General features: G+C 43.5%; 1 protein-coding gene across 1 annotated transcript in view; it reads right to left on the reverse strand.

The window, feature by feature from the left end:
* Positions 1-17,548, reverse strand: part of LOC126263367 (FERM domain-containing protein 5-like) — a 246,612-nt gene extending 229,064 nt beyond the window's left edge. Inside the window, exons 1-2 of the mRNA XM_049960459.1 lie at positions 17,538-17,548; positions 17,001-17,043 (exon numbers count right to left, since the gene is read on the reverse strand). Of these exons, the coding sequence (XP_049816416.1) occupies positions 17,001-17,043; positions 17,538-17,548 (54 nt within the window). The remainder of the gene's footprint in view (positions 1-17,000; positions 17,044-17,537) is intronic.
* Between the last annotated feature and the right edge of the window lie 769 nt (positions 17,549-18,317).

An 18,317-nucleotide genomic window follows, 5' to 3' on the forward strand; every position in this document is an offset into this window, starting at 1 on the left:
TGAAGGGGCGTACAAGTTGATGATGGTCACATCATAGATATTTAGTCCTATTCCCCTTCCGGATTCCAGTCGTTCCACCACGCTTACTGTAATCCCTTCCCTTACCAAAATAGCTGTTCCAACACTTGTTTCGGGAGACACATTTATGTAACTGACAAAACCGGGAATTACCAAATCCGAAATTAGAACTTCTTGTAACAGGGCAATATCAGTCGCGGATTCGTACAAAAATTCCTTAAGGGCCGATAATTTCAAACCGGTCGTGATTTTATTTATGTTTATAGTGGTGACAGAATAAGATTGCGTCATTGTGCTGTCACTATGTAGTTGTTTGTTGAACTAATTTAGTTTACTGTGGTTCAGGGTTCAGTTAAGCTGTAACAGTTGTCTCGGAAGGCTGAACATGGAATAACACTTCAATCAGTTTATTAGTTACTGTCCCGTTTTTTTCTACTTCTGATGTTTTCTCTTGTACCGCAAGCAGACTGATTTCCTGGTAAACTTTCTGATTTTTCCTCCAGTGATTCGTGTACGACCGTTTCGAACTGAACATTCTTTGGGCTTGGGTCGCCCCTATTGGATTTTCCCTTCCCTTGGTTACGAGCTACATTCTCATTTGGTTGCGTCGGTATTTTACTTCGCGGCTTATCTGGAGCAGCAGCAGACGCTTTAGCAATTTCGGTTGCCGGCGCCTGCCCTGAGGTGTTGACCGTGATTTCAGTTTGGCCACCACTTCCTCGTTCTTTATTAATTTCACTCACTTTCTGATCGAGGGAAACAAATGGAGACTGCAGTTTTGCATCCTCTCCCTGAATTTGTTTATTAACAGATAGATTCTGATCTTTGCAATCGGCTACTGCACCTGTTGTTTCTTGCAAATTAATGCTGCTTACACCCCCTTCATTTTCTGGTACCGTATGTGAATTATCTTTCTGTTCATTAGTTTCCATTCGCATTTTGCCTTCAGGTTCCTCTGCCTCCTCATCGCACTGTTTTTGCTTGCGAAGTGAGGGAGAGGGACAAGACAGCTCGTCCTCTGAACAACTATCAGTTATGTCCAGAGGTCGTTTTTTCGGTTGCATTTCAGTTTCACGAGTAGTGGCAACGGGGTTTCCTTTTGTTGTTAACGGGGGAAATTGACTGTTATCGTGAAGGGAGACATCAGCTTGTCCCGCTGCGTTAACATCGTCAACCAGTTGTTCCGGGCTATTCTTTGGCAACAGATCATTTAAGGTAAGCTTCTGACGCTGTATCAAATTACTTTTAAGCACAACAGTTCGCCGCGGACATTCCTGTCTGAAGTGGCCGGTTTCGTTACATATATGACATGTAGCTTCCTGACCTGTATAAACAATTTGTGCCTTATACCCACAAACAGTTATGTGAGACGGAATATTCGTCTTAACGTCCATCTCTACACAGCGGACCCCGTTAAAACACTGCAGTTTAAAGCGAGGCGACCATCTTTCATTTGCAATTGATTTAACGTCTCCGTAGTTTAAAAGAGCTTCCTTAATCTTATCATTTTCAATTTCAATGGGGAGATTCAAGACACGAACGGTTTTGTAATGAATGTCCGCTCTATAGATGGAAACCTTACTTTTATAACCATTTCTATGCACAAAATCTACTTCATAGCCCCACTTTCGTAACACTTTATCAACAGTCGACGCACTGATTAACTTGACAAAAACACAGTATTTTTCCTGATCCAGTTGCCAGGTATGAACGGTTTCAGAATTTAGACCAATTACCTGTGTAATCCAGTCATCTATTTCCAGGGATGTCGGCTGAACAGGACGGGATTCTTTGTCAAAAGCAAATACCAGAGTATTCTTCCTGAGGTTTGTAGCCATGGTTAATCCAGCGAAGCAATTTCGGTTAAACAACCGAAATTCCAAGTAGCAGCAGCAAGACCAGAAAGAGCGATCAGATCACAAGGAACAGGAACGAACACGGAGATTAACTGACGGACGGAACTCGGCGGAGCACAAGTACAGCAATGTAAACACTGAAGTGCAGCGCAACAGTTAACAGCGGCCACTCGCGAGCGCGGCTGAAACGGAACTGTACACGTACCTTGATGTGGCTTACCATGCACATGGACTACTCAGTTTGTATATTTTGCTCATTTTTTTTCATAGTTCCATACAACTTCTTCCTGTTTTCTCGATTGATCTGTGTTCAGTTTTTCATGGCCTATCCCTGTGCCAACTTATAACTAAATCTGAGGTGGGTGCGATGGGGAGGTTCCCTTGTAAGATACGCTTATATATGGGAAATTCAAATGAAAATGAGGCATATGGAAAGTAATCGTCAAAACTGTTAATACATTTATTCCACTGTGAGAGAGGCGGGCCAATGCCTTCGTGGAAAAATCTTTGCGGTTTGCCTAGGGAATCACGTATGTATCCTGGCGTGCACCTCCCCACCCGAAGCCAGTCGACGCCACCAACGTCTTTCTTCAGGGCTCCAAAAATGTTGCCGAGGTTATTTCGTCTACGCTGCAGAAGATTCGGTGGGAAACCCTTAAACATCTTCAACACAGTCCCGATCTATCCCCAAGCGATTTCCATATTTTTGGAACCTTTAAGACAGACTTTTCATTTGGTTCAGATGGAAAGGTGCACGCCTGACCCAATCATGATTACCTAAGCAACGGCAAAGATTTTTCTATGAAGCCATTGAACATCTTGTCTCATAATGGGATAAATATATTAACAGTTATGGCGAATACTTTTGAAATAATAAAGTTTATTTACCTTTTCCATCTGTCTCGTTTTCATTTGACTGCCGCTTATTACTTATTTTGTGTTTGCTAACAACCGTTATACACTGAAGAGCCAAAGAAACTGGTACAGCTGCCTGATATCGTATAGAACCCCGGCGAGCACGCAGAAATGGCGCAACACGATGTGGCATGGACTCGACTAATGTCTGAAGTAGTGCTGGAGGGAACTGACACCATGAATCCTGCAGGACAGTCCATAAATCCGTAAGAGAACGAGGGGATGGAGATCTCTTCTGAACAGAAAGTTCCAAGGCATCCCGGATATGCTCAATAACGTTCATGTCTGGGGAGTTTGGTGGCCAGCGGAAGTGTTTTAACTCAGAAGAGTCTTCCTGCAGCCACTCTGTAGCAATTCTGGACGCTTGTGGTGTCGGATTGTCCTGCTGGAATTTCCAAAGTCCGTCGGAATGCACAATGGACAGGAATGGATGCGGGTCATCAGACAGGACGCTTACGTACGTGTCACCTGCCAGAGTCTTATCTAGTCGTGTCAGGGTTACCATATCACTCCAACTGCGCACACCCCACACCATTACGGAGTCTCCACCAGCTTGAACTGTCCCCCGCTGACATGTAGGGTCCATGGATTCATGAGGTTGTCTCCATACCCGTACATGTCCATCCGCTGGATACAATTTGAAACCAGACTCGTCCGACCAGGCAACATGTTTCCAGTCATCAATAATCCAATGTCGGTGCTGACGGGCCAAGATGGGCGTAAAGCTTTGTGTCGTGCAGTCATCCTCCGAAAGCGCATATCGATGATGTTTCGTTGAATGGTTCGCACGCTGACACTTGTTGGTGGTCCGGCATTGAAATCTGCAGCAATTTGCGGAAGGGCTACACTTCTGTCACTTTGAACTCCTGAAATGAAAGCGCACAGACTTGAAATTTGCCATGAACTCCTCTCGCGTTACGAGAATGAAGACGCAGAGTACTCACGCCAATGCAATCGCCATAAACTGCTTGCATTCTCTGATGAATCTCCTTTGGGGTGACACCTTCTCCTGCCAAGAATTCAATGACTGCACGTTGTTTAAATCGCATTGACCGACCGTCTGCGCAGGGTTCTTAACTTTACACTGTAACAACACAACCTTTCAATGCTAAGGCTTCCTGCCAACTGGAGCTGTAGAGAAGAGGCTACGGAACAAGCCAGTACCTGCCGCATACCAATGCTGCCAACTGTTGAAGAGTTACGAAGGTGGAGGAATTACTTTTCAGTCAACCCTCGTAGCAGCAGTAACCGACCTAACAACTGCACCGAACACTTGTTGTCTTATATAGGTGTTGTCGACCTCAGCGCCATATTCTGCCTATTTGCATGTCCCTGTCTTTGAATACGCTTGCCTATCCAAGTTTCTTTGGCGCTTCAGAGTAGCAGTACTAATTTGATATGAAAAAACTACAAAGTGTTTTGTGTGTGTTTTCTGTTGCATGAGCACCGCAAAGATCGGTTGGGAGCCGACGGCGATTCTTCGCGCTGCACGAGAATCGCGAAAAGCAGCCAGAGTCTGCACTCTTTTCCTGTGCCAGTTATTATTACAATAATGTAAAAAATAAATGAAACCCGAATGTAATGAAAAAATCGTTTACTATCAGTCGATTCTGTTCATATTAGGCCACCCTTGCTTACACACACATGAACGTCAAGTTTCTACGTGGCATATACACAGATGAGCCAAAACATTACGACCTCCGCCCATCGCGACGTTGGTTGTCGCTTGGTGGCGTTGCGGGCACGTGACGCGGTAACGAAATTATGTAAGCGGAGCAGACAAGAACGAGAGCTCACCCTAGAGAAGATATGGGCTGCAAATGGGGAAATCTATTGAGATAAGTGTCTTTGACAAAGGGCATATTATATTACGCGGAGCCTGTGAACGAGTATCTCGAAAACGGCGAAGCTTGTCGAATGTTCTCCTGACACTGTCATGAGCATTTACGGAAAGTGGTAGAAGGACCGTGAAACTAGCATTAGGCGCTAAATGGATAGACGTCCACGACTCTTCACACAACATGGGGTTCGGAGGCTTGTCTGCTCTGTAAAGTGGGGAAGATGGAGATATCTGGCTTTTCCGCCGAAACATCACAATGCTGGTGCACGCACAAGTGTTTCGGGGCACACCGTTCATCGTACATTGTTGAACGTGGAGATCCACAGCAGACCACCCCTAAGTATTCACACGTTGAGCAAACGACATCGTCAGTGGGAACGGGACCATCGGGATTCTAGTGTCGATCCATGGAAACGTGTCGGCTCTTCTGGTGAATCACATTTTTGCTACTCTAGGTCGACTCCACTAACGCCGTGATCGAGGTGAACGGCGGCTCGAAACGTGCAGCGCGCCACGGACGCAGGCTGTGGGAGGAGTATTATGCTATGCCAGACGTCATTCTACGCCTGCATGGGACCTGTGGTAGTAATGGAAGACACTCTGAAGACAGGGAACCACCGGCATCCCTTTACGCGTGATACTTCCCCGACGGCGATGTCATCTTTCGCATTATAATTATCGGTGTCTCGGAACCAGAACCGTACTACAGTGGTTTCAAGAGCATTATAGTAAACTCACGTTGATGTCTCGGCAGCCAATTTCGTCTGATGTAAATCCAACGGAAGCTATCTGGGTCACCATCGGGCGCGATCACAGCGTCCGCATTTCAATGGTCCATTATTTATGAGAATTACATCATCTGTACATGGACATTTAATGCCACATACGTCCACAAACCTATAAAAAAACTGTCGGATCTCTGATACGCAGAATCATTGATGTATTTCGTTCCAGTGACGGACAAACAAACTGTTAAGCAGGTGGTCATAATGTTTTGGCTCATCAGTGTATTGTACACTGAAACAGCTAGCACCTCATGAACATAACGAGACAGAATACCCGACCCCTCAAGATGTCAATAGGTCGCCGTGAAAGCCTAAAGAATTACATCAACGTGAAGCTGTTATGTTAAGAAATTATTTACAGTGATATTTCTGAAAGGAGATAGCATGGGAAACCTTTTACTTTCATTTCAGATACCACGAATCAATTGAAATGAAGCTTCCCTAACTTGGAAAGAAAAATGACTGGGATAGTGGATTCTGTGGCAAAATATAAAGCTAATAGACTAATTTTTCTGATTTCAGTATACTAAGACGAAATAAATTTACGGCACATTATTTAGTATAGCGTGGTCATAAAGTCGCGATCCATTTCTAAAAAAAATGGATACATTTTTATCTATACAGGGTGTTACAAAAAGGTACGACCAAACTTTCAGGAAACATTCCTCACACATAAATAAAGAAAAGATGTTATGTGGACATATGACCGGAAGCGCCTAATTTCCATGATAGAGCTCATTTTAGTTTCGTCCACCTACGCTCAATGGAGCACGTTATCATGATTTCATACTGGATACTCTGCCTGTGCTGCTAGAACATGTGCCTTTACAAGTACGACACAACATGTGGTTCATGCACGATGGAGCTCCTGCACATTTCAGTCGAAGTGTTCGTACGCTTCTCAACAACAGATTCGGTGACCGATGGATTTGTAGAGGCGAACCAATTCCATGGCCTCTACGCTCTCCTGACCTCAACCCTCTTGACTTTCATTTATGGGGGCATATGAAAGCTCTTGTCTACACAACCCCGGTAACAAATGTAGAGACTCTTCGTGCTCGTATTGTGGACGGCTGTGATACAATACGCCATTCTCCAGGGCTGCATCAGCGCATCAGGGATTCCATGCGACGGAGGGTGGTTGCATGTATCCTCGCTAACGGAAGACATTTTGAACATTTCCTGTAACAAAGTGTTTGAAGTCACGCTGGTACGTTCTGTTGCTGTGTGTTTCCATTCCATGATTAATGTGATTTGAAGAGAAGTAATAAAATGAGCTCTAACATGGAAAGTAAGCGTTTCCGGACACATGTCCACATAACATATTTTCTTTCTTTGTGATGAGGAACGTTTCCTGAAAGTTTGGCCGTACCTTTTTGTAACACCCTGTATAAATAAAAATCAATTGTCGCGTGTATGAAACATCGTCGCTTGAGAACTGCTCGACCGATTTGGCTGACTTTTTTATTGCGTTCGTAATTGTGAGGACAAGGTTTCTATGAAAAAATTTTTTTGGAAAATCCGCCGAAAAAGGAGGAAATTTGGATGGAATTTTTGAATGAAAATTTCAGTGAAAGAAATGTGACAATCGGTTTTACAGTTTTGTTGTCACATATTTTCATAAAAATAAATGTGACGTTTAGGTTAACAGTTCTATTGTTGCATGTTATCCTAACAACAACAAATTCCGCATTGTATATTAATATTTGACGAAAAATAATACAATTTAAAGCGATATTTCAGTGTGTTATCGGTGGTGATCATACCTACGTGATCAAAAGTGTCCGGACACCCCCCAAAAACATACGTTTTTCATATTAGGTGCATTTTGCTGCTAGGTACTCCATATCAACGACCTCAGTAGTCATACATCGTGAGAGAGCAGAATGGGGCGCTCCGCGGAACTCGTGGTCTTCAAATGTTGTCAGGTGATTGGGTGTCACTTCTGTCATAAGTCTGTACGCGAGATTTCCAGACTCCTAAACAGCCCTAGGTCCACTGTTTCCGATGCGATAATAAAGTAGACACGTGAAGGGACACATGCAGCACAAAAACGTACTGGCTGACCTCGTCTGTTGACTGACAAAGGCCGCCGACAGTTGAAGAGGGTCGTAATGTGTAACAGGCAGATATCTATCCACACCGTCACCCAGGAATTCCAATCTGCATCAGGATCCACTGCAAGTACTATGACAGTTAGGGGGGAGGTGAGGAAACGTCTTGGATTTCATGGTCGAGCGGCTGCTCATAAACCACACATCATGCCGGTAAATACGAAACGAGGCCTTGCTTGGTGTAAGGAGCGTAAACATTGGACTATTGAACAGTGGAAAACATTGTGTGGAGTGACGAACTTGTAAGTAATTTTCAGTCAGGTGTCCGGATACTTTTGATCACATAGTGTGTCTTTGGTGTATTGCAAAGACTAAACTGATGTCAGTTCGTGGTAATGTGATGTGTTGCAAACATTCAACTGATTTTAGTGCGTGGTTTATTTCTTTACAAAAAACATCACTAATTAGGCGTCCTAAGATCGTCGCGTCAATATAATTGACAGAGAGCACAGACTGCGTTTGAAGGTAAATCGAGTAAGAATTATACAATGCACACTTTCCGTTACTGCGAGAAAGGACATGCTAAGGTGTACCTTGAAAACGTGAGGTTGTTTCCCTGTTCGCAGTCATTCTTAACAGAAAAAAGGGAAGTTGTGTTTATGGCTAACTTTATAATCCTACCTGTTCATAGGTAAAAATCATGCGAAATACTGTCATTAAAGCTAGTATCTTCACAGATCCAGCAGCTGGAAATGTCTCTCTCATAAACTGTGTACCAAAGATACCACCTGATTTACCCATTAATTTTGATTTCTACTCCCAATCAAGGTTCCATTTGCAATAACAATAAATAATTTCAGAGAGAGGGGGGAAATAGGTGGACAGAGAAAACGGGAGGAAAAGTATATACCGTAAAGAAGGAGAGAGAGGACCTAGATTGAGAGATAGGGGAGGAGAAAATGGATAGAGTGATGGGGAGGAGGGGATGGACGAAGGGAGGGGGCAAGAGGAGAGAGAGAGAGTGTGGAGAGGGCTGGAGAAGGAGTGTCCAATTCCCATACATATTTAGCAGCTCCGAAGCATTGTCAGGTTCGCTATTAATACATAATTATGATACATTTCTGTGACAATGTTGGCTTATCGGTTTTTTTTCTGTTAAAAAAATTCAAATGGCTCTGAGCACTATGGGACTCAACTGCTGTGGTCATAAGTCCCCTAGAACTTAGAACTACTTAAACCTAACTAACCTAAGGACAGCACACAACACCCAGCCATCACGAGGCAGAGAGAATCCCTGACCCCGCCGGGAATCGAACCAGGGAACCTTGGCGTGGGAAGCGAGAACGCTACCGCACGACCACGAGATGCGGGCTTTTTTTTTCTGTTAGTCAAGATGAATGGTTACTATAGAAGAACGTGCGATAGTAAGCGACTGCGCGGTTTATCTTATCTGAAGGTGCAACAGAAGCTCACTCGGAAATTTCATAAGCCACCACCAACAAGAGCAAACACCCAGTTACTTGTCAATATGGTCCAAAGAACTGGAAACGTTGCCGATGAATCATGCTCCAGGAAATGTCCTGCATCACAAGAGACTGCTCATCGAATCAGAGAAGCAATCGAAACGAGTCCGGATTCATCAACTAGTTGTTTAAGCCACCGAGTTTGACGTGCCAATACCAACAATTTTGAAAGTTTTACACTTTACGCCAAAGAAAAAAGCGCTCCACCTTCAGATGCGTCACAAATTAGACAACGAAGATTACGCAGCTCATCAAGCTGAAGTTGTATTACGATCTGATAGAAGTTGCACACGATGAACCTCTCATAGACGACTCTTTGATTAGTCATCTGGCCACATTCCATATCTGCATAACAAGTTAATTGCTGCATATGGTAGAACGAGTCACCTCACGCTACTACTGAAGCGCAAAGAGACCCCCGAAATGAATACGTGGCTCGCATTCACAAAGAGCACAGTTTATGGACCCTTCATTTTTGCAGATGAGACGACTGCAGGGAACTTTTAGCTTGATATACTGGAGCAATTCCCTGAACCACACTTCAGCCAGAAATCATTGCTGACACATATTCTAACAAGATAAGCATACCCTCATTTTACTCTCGTCGGTAGGGAGAGTCGGTACCTAAATCGAGGATTCGCCAACAGATGAATAGGTTAAGCAAGAATGTGGTCACGCCATTCACATAGTCTGACACCCTTGGATTTCTTTGCTTGGGGGGTACATAAAATCACGGGTCTACAAAACAAAGGTATCGGATATACATGATCTAAGAGTCGAATACGGGATGCAGCGTCCACTGTTTCACAACATATGCTTCAGAATGTTTTCGGGTCTGCTCTTCGGCGATGGAAACAATGTTTTGAAAAGGACGGAGGCCATGTTGAAGTGCGTTGAAAATGTATGCATAGATCGACAATATACATACATGAGTATTATACAAATGCCTCCATTATTTGTTAGGAATGTCGAAACATTATGACCACCCTGTATTTTGCGGAAAGAAAGACGATATAGGTGATATAACAACCACCTCGTTTGTTAAGGAAAGAAAAGTAGAATATCCATAATTACTGAAATTGCTAAGAGCGAAAATCAGATCTTCAAACTAAAATCTAAATGTATTTGAGACTAATTGAATCGATGAGTTGGGGAAGGGGTCATATCCACTTTTTTTCCGAAATACGTTTTCCAGCGATGACTAGTCTTTGTATCTGTACGTGTCACTTCGTATAACAAGGGGTCATATCCCATCAACAGAAGTGCTCGTTAAATGTGTACTGAGTTAGAGAACGTGCCATGTCCAGATAAACATGCTTGTGGTGGAACTGTTCCAAGAAAAAATAAGAAACCACACACGTAAAGAAAATTCTACAATACATTCCTAATGAGCAGAAAACATTCTATAATAGTATCAGCCAGTGGCCAGCGAAAGATGGCCAAGATAAAGGTGAAGAATATCCACCACTACCTGCTTTGCTGTATTTTGATTGCGGTTGTATTTTGGATAAGTTTTGAATAAACCTATGTGCTGATAACACAATAGTTTATTGCCATAATGAATATGAATAATATAAACTTGCGTAACACAATCCTTCCGCTGCTAACGGAATGCAAGTGTCTCATCACCATCATCATGTTCAAAAACGAGACATTCCAGTACGCTCAGAACTGGATTACTGACCACACTCGATGGCTAAAGTATGTTTTAATGGTGTTCAATAAGATGACGAAAGTCTCAGGGTACCTCCTAATGTCGTGTCGGATCTCCTTTTGCCTGGCATAGTGCAGCAACTCGACGTGGCATGGACACAAAAAATCATTGGAAGTCCCCTGCAGAAATATTGAATCATGCTGCCTCTATAGCCGTCCATAATTTTGAATGTGTTGCCAGTGCAGGATTTTGTGCACGAGCTGACCTCTCGATTATGTACCATAAATGTTCGATGGAATTCATGTCGGGCGATCTGGGTGACCATATCATTCGTTCGAATAGTCCATAACGTTCTTCAAACCAATCGCGAACAATTGTAGCCCGGTGGCAGTTTGGGGACATGAATGGGTGCAAATGATCTCCAAGTAGCCGAACATAATGATTTCCAGTCGATGATCGGCTGAGTTCGACAAGAGGACCCACTCCATTCCTTGTAAACACTGTCCACACCATTGTGGAGCCACACCATCTTGCACACAGCCTTGTTGACGACTTGGTTCAAAATGGTTCAAATGGCTCTGAGCACTATGGGACTTAACTTCTGAGGTCATCAGTCCCCTAGAACTTACAACTACTTAAACCTAACTAACCTAAGGACATCACAAACATCCATGCCCGAGGCAGGATTCGAACCTGCGACCGTAGCGGTCGCGCGGTTCCAGACTGTAGCGCCTAGAACCACTCGGCCGCTCCGGCCGGCGACGACTTGGTCCATGGCGTCTTGGGGTCTGACGTCACACTCGAACCCTACCATCAGCTCTTACCAAGTGAAACCGGACACATCTGACCAGGCCACTGTTTTCCAGTCGTATAGAGTCCAAATGATATGGTCACATCCCCAGGAGCGGCGTTGCAGGCCCTGTCTGCTGTTAGCAAAGGCATTCACGTCGGTTGTCTGCTGCCACGCCAAATTTCGCCATACTGTCCTATCGGATAAGGTCGTCGTTGGTGCCACATTGATTTCTGAGGGTATTTTACGTAGTGTTGCTTGTCTGTTAGCTCTGATGGCTCCACACAAACGCCTCTGCTCTCGGTCGTTAAGTGGAGAACGACGGCCACTGCGTTGTCTTTGCTGAGAGGTAAAGCCTGAAATATGATTTTCTCGGCACGCTCTCGCAACTGTGGATCTCGGCATATTGAATTTCCAAACGATTTCCTAAATGGAATGTTTCATGCGTCTAGCTCCAACTACTATTCCGCATTCAAAGTCTGCGAATTCCTCGTGCGGCCATAATCAGGTCTGAAATCTTTTCACGTGAGTCACCTGAATACAAATGGCAGCTCCGCCTATCCACTATCCTTTTATACCTTGTATACGTGATACTACCGCCATCTGCATACGTGCGTATCGCTATCCCATGACTTTTATTACCTCAATGTTCATTGTTTCACTCTGGTGCCAATTGCTTCATGGCAGCTCCACGACGTCATGCTTAAACTCGTTGTGTAATAAAACGGTTTTTTGTCTCACCTGAAAAATTTGCTTTCTGGGACATGACCCCTATTTCCGACACACCTATTCAATTGATCTGCATACAGATAGTAACATTAGTTGCAGTGCGACAGTGCTGTATTATATTTGATCCCTATGATTACGGACAATCAGCTGCGTTGACATTACGCAAAAATTTAATTGGAATTTTGCTTCAAGGCAAATAAGATAATTTGTGCCTATATACCGCCGAATTATCGATTACAGAGAACCTACAGTTCACATCAGCTTCGGAGGAAAGTGATCTACGACTTGTAACGGTGTAGCTACGTTAACTGTGGAGCGATGAAAGCTGACTATGCGCAACGCATAACTGAGTTTACACTAAATACACAGGTTGTTGACAAACACTTTAGCTACCTAACCGACTCTACGTAACGAGCTAGGTGTTACAGCGTACGTTGGTCAGCTGATGATGCTCTTCACTCCCACGATCCACGGAAACGAGCGCAGGAGCACAGTCCCGTGTGAGGGTCGCGCCGGAAGCTGAGGTCGGCGACCGCCCGCCGCCTAACAAGTGGCCGCCGCATTGTAAACACAGGCAGCGCCCATATGCGGCCATGTTTATCTGGCCGGCCAGATGGCTCTAACGAATGGCTGGCGGCGGGCCACACTCAACACTTGCTGACGCAGGAGCGGGCGCAAAAAACCACACGGCGCCACACCGCCCTCTCTCTGAATAGCGGCGCTTCATTTCACAGGGTCATGAAAAGGTGATACGGAGATTTGCCTTTCCTAAATCAACGAAATGCAGAGCCTTATATTGTAAATACGAGGGTTGGAACTTTAATAGTAGCAACTATTTATTTACAACTCGTACAAAATAGATACGTGTTTCAAAGTTTTACTGACGTTCAAAGTAGTCACCAGCATTGTGAACAGCCTGTTGTCAGCGATGTGGAAGTCGTAGGATACTCTTAGCAGTGCCAGTTGTGTTGACAGTTCGAGCGGCGCGGTCTATTGCCCGACGAATTTGTAGCAGTTCTGAAGCGAATGCCGTGAAGTGGCTTAAGTCATGGGAGTGCAGTAGGAGGTATAGCATTTAGCACCCCATCAGTCAAACAAATCAGTAACAGCTCGCATTGTACGTAATTGAGCATTGTCCTGGAAAATGATTGTCAGGTCCTGCAGAAAGTGTCATCACTTCTGTCTCTAAGCTGGTCGTAGGTTGTGTTCCAAAAATGAACAGCATAGAGACAGAAGTGATGACACTTTCTGCAGGACCTAACCACCATTTTGCAGGACAATGCCCAAGCACGTACAGTGCAAGCTGTTACTGATTTGTTTGACTGATGGGGCTGCTAAGTGCTGTACCACATACTGCACTCCCCTGGCTTAAGCCCTCGTAAGTTCAACTCGATTTCTAAACTGAAGGATACACTTCACGGCATTCGCTTCAGTACTGCTACAAATCCGTCGGGCAATAGACCGCGCCGCTCGAACTGTCAACACGACTGACACTGCTAAGAGTACCCTGTCAACGGGCTATACACGATGCTGGTGACTACTCTGAAGGTCGGTAAAACTTTGAAACACGTATCTATTTTTACGAGCTGTAAATAAATAGTTGCCAATATTGAAGTTCCATCCCTCGTTTCTATAAGCCAGCCAGTAAAGTAACGAAAGCCAGGGACAACTGATTGAAGCAAGCGTATAGATCTTTATCGAGAAGACTAAGAATACGACAAACATCGAGGCAGCTCCTAGACAGATGACGATAGAAGGAGGGAAAATTCGGAAGGGGGAGAGATATATTTTAAGGCGTAAAGTCAAGCGGTAGCACGGCAGGTGGGAACGTTAGAGCAGATAAGGCTTGAGACGGCATCAGCCAATTGCACACGGACTGACCCCTCTCTAGGATGACAACCCAACGGCAGCGCCCTCGACACGAGGACATTAGCGCTGCGCTGCCTGGAGTCCTGTTATGTATCGCTCATACCGATTGGTGCAGTAGGTTAGCCTCGGTGGTGACGTCATTTTCGGTTCTTTATCTGAAGTCACTATTCTGTAAGATACTGGGACCTGTTACCAATCGGTCCTCCTGCCGATTTTTCGACAACTATACCGAGAGGTTTTGAATTTCGGTATGGCCCTCTCGTTCAGTTCGGTGTGATTTATTTACACTTAGAATTCTTTATTCTAAACATACTGAGCGGTTTATGCGTCGGATTTAGTGATTGTGTTACTGAAGAATCACCAGGGCGCATCCGAGTGGAAAGTGAATACATAATAGACTATTTTCCTTTGTTATAAATATGGTTTGTATTGTTGTTACTGTGAACGATTATAACCTAAAAAAATTTCCCATTAAAATTCTCACAAAATTTATTTTTACGCAATTAAGAGTTTTTAAAAAATCATTAAATTTCAAAAAGTCGGTTCTGCATACATATATCACGTGAGTGTAAGCTGAAAGTACTAGTGACTTCGCGTACTTTTTTCCGCAAATGGTGTACTTATTAACTATCGAAATGCGTTTAAAACTTTTAAGTAATAATGCAAAGGAATTTTGTGATGCCTGATAGAGGAAACTTTCCAAAATTTCATGAATTTACGGCTTATGTCCGCATAATTCGGCAACGAAGTCAGTCTGCGTCTCTCTCGACTGGAATTATGGGAACAAAGCACTGCAGGTAACCGAGTTGTAGTGGCATAACGCTGGCACCGTACCTCAGCGTGTTCGGCCAGAGGGTTAGCTGCCCTCTGTAGTAAAAAAACTGAGTTTATGGATCAACGATGAACTTGAACAAGCGTCAGGGAACGTCCGCCCTGAACAAATAGAACGAACAAAATGAGATAAAAAATAGTGGGTAAGGCAACAAACTACCGTGTCAAAGGTTAAAGGTTCGCATAGTGCTGGCTATCAAAATGCTTTTTTTCCTCATTGTGTTTGTAACACATTCTGAGACTTCGTTAATCGTCAAAGTTAAGCATTTTTCTGATATATTCGTTGTTATCTACACATAAGAGCACGCTTTCTCAGTAATGAGTATCTTCGATTTCATGACTTCCAAATGTTTAAAAAACGAAAGATGAAATTGCAGTGTGTGAAACAATTGACAGTGACATTTACACTTTTTCTTGTCACAAATAATTAGTTTTTTTCTGAATACGTAGCGATTTCCGAGTGTGTGGTCACACAGGAATATAAGAGCACAACTTAAATTACTGCGAATGAAACTAGCAGCAATCGTCTTTATACTTTAGCTTGTCACAAGTACTTATCTGCAATCGAATCCTTAACAACAGTAGACAGAGATGAAAGACTCCGCCACAATATTTTTAGACTGTACCACCATAAATGAAACATTTTGATTAATCAGATGCATGTTATAAACTACAACGAAATTCTATAGCTGCACTCGCCATAAACTCCCGAAAAGGCGTCTTTTTTAATTTTGTTTTTATGAACCAAAACTTTGATGTGTAATATAGGGAAGTAGACTACTTCATCATTTGGATCTCTAGGAGCGAGTTACAACCACATTCTGTGCATGATCTAATTCTTTGACACTTAGCAATTTTTTTGGTTCGTAGAGATGTGTTCCGTTTATGCAACTAACTGAAGGCAGTCTGTTTATTGCCATATGCGTTTCGCTTCTTTTATTTGTGAACCATCTTCACGAATAAAAGAAGCGAAACGAAATGCATATGGCAATGAACAAATTGCCTTCAGTTAGTTGCATAGACGAAACATACCTCCACGGATTTTGAAGCATTAAAGAACGACGGAAAGCAGAAAGAATACCGAATTTTTCGGGTGTTTCAATACATGTATTTGTACAATGTGGTATTACACTCTATTCCTAAACATATTCCGAAACGTAAAATCCAAAACAAGACTTTGATTTGAATGAGAATAAAATTACATAATGTGATATTTATGACAGTTTCCAGAACACAGTCAGTATTCTACCGTTATCCTGCATTCATAGAAGCACGTGGTTAGCGAAATTTGAATAGTATTGCGTTCTCTAACCACAGTTTTCGGTACTATGAAGAACAGCAAGCCTGTGTCGGCTGCTAGCCACTTCGGGTTCGTGCCGCTGTGATGCTGCAATGCGTATGCGCGGATCTGAGGCGGATTGCTTTGGATTGGTTTCCGCGAGTAGACCTGACAACAGCGTTTCAGTTCGCTAGGACCGTTCGGCATCGCTTCCGAAATACTTACAGAATAATGTTGGGGCTCTACTTCGAAAACAAGACAGTCTGGTGCGCTCGCGTACCGAACCGATCGGCAAAATGGCGGAAAGATACAGAACAGGGCCCCTGGCCGCGGCCCAGTTGAAGACCAGTCAGTTCTGCCACTTCCACAGCGGCATCAAGAATAGGCACTTGTATAGCAGCGACTAAGGAACTGTATTCCTCCACTTGTATTGGAATTGTATATACAGAAGAGATTCCTTATTTGTCTCTCACCCTTTGCCTGCCACACATCTGTATTTCACAAAGTTAAGTATTGTAATCATTTCCTTTTGTAATAAACTTCATTAATACGATTTGTTTGAATTGTTGTCTAGCGAACCGAGACAGCAGGTTTCCTAGACACCCCATATTCGACGAATAGGCAGGATACAACAATATAAACACCTGTGAGAATGGATAGAAACTGGGCTCACAGAAAAGGAAGCAACGGGGGCACGAATAAACAAAATGAATTTAGCATACAAACCAACTATGGACATTTAGAGAGAGAAGAACATTTCTTTCCATGCAGAACTGAGACGTTACCAGACAGTGCTCCAGCCTGAAGCCTCATACGCAGCAGAAACTCTTTATCCTAATAAGAACGGGAGTACTTACGAGACTAGAACTGGTAGAGCGGAAGATTCTCAAGAGGATATTAGGACCTAGAAGAACAGAAGATGATCGATTTAAAAGACGATCTAACCAAGAACTGTATTCCGAGGCAGAGAGAATCTCGGACATCACAAGGGAAAGGAGCGTGTTTTTCGGAAACACCCTTTGAGTGGACCAGGGCAGGTTAACACAGCAAATAATACACAGTTTTTGGCAAACAAGAGAATTAAAGTACGAAGTACCGATAAGGTATAAAGCGATCTGAAAGAAATGGGAATACAGGAAACAAAGATATTCAACAGGGTGATTTATAAAAAAAAATTCAGGCTTTCTTAGGTTTCGAGGACAGAAGGCATAGAGCAAAGTCATCATGGATAGAAGAGCGAAGGAGGTTACAAAGTTGAGAATGAAAGAATATTGGACACGGAGAAAGACCAGAAGAAACGAAGTTGATGCGAATTAAATGATCCTCGGATGGCCAAAATAAAAGGAAAGCCCTTTTAATCAGCATCACATGCCAGCAAAATTTCTGTTTCAGACGATAAGCTCATGCTTGATTGTGATGTAACATTTATGAAAGATGGATAGAACGCCACTAACGAGATCACATTGAGATAAGATTGATAAAAAACTTATTAAATAAAAACCCCGAAAAATTTAGTCACCTCCAGAACACATTGCGTAAATACCCTGTCACACCACCTCTAGCATGGGTAATGGCCGCATTTCGGCTAGGAGGAGAGTCTACAAGTTTCTTCAGGTATGTCATGTGTTGCTGAAGTCACTCGTTAATGATCAGATTCTGTAGATCTAATAAATTGCGGCGATGATGGTTATTAAGTGTTATCACAGTTCCAAATAAGCCCATACAACTTCTGTGGGATTAAGATAAGACGATTTAGCGAGACAATCGAGGAGATTGCCTAAGAGTTCGTCTAATAAGGAATAAATGCGTGCAGCCCTGTGAACACGGCTGTTGTCATCGTGGACGACGGGAGTATCCACAGAATTCTCATTATGAGGATGTAGAAGAACGGGCTGGACTCGGTCACCGAGAATGTTGAAATAAACATCTTGGTTCATGTACACAGTGAGTGAGCCTACGTTATGGCACGAAAAACGTCCCCAAAACATTACAGAATCACGTCCGGCCTGAACTACACATTCCACATACGGGGGTAAAAGCCTCGCTGGGGTGTCGTTGGACTTGACGCCTCACGTCGTTCGAAAAGAGGCAAAATCGCGACTCGACTACACACGTTCACTCGGTTGCTGTCCAGTTTCTAAACCCAATGTGAGCAAAGGCCCTTTCCCACGTAC

Source organism: Schistocerca nitens, chromosome 6 (assembly GCF_023898315.1).
Source record: "Schistocerca nitens isolate TAMUIC-IGC-003100 chromosome 6, iqSchNite1.1, whole genome shotgun sequence".
Lineage (NCBI taxonomy): Eukaryota > Metazoa > Arthropoda > Insecta > Orthoptera > Acrididae > Schistocerca > Schistocerca nitens.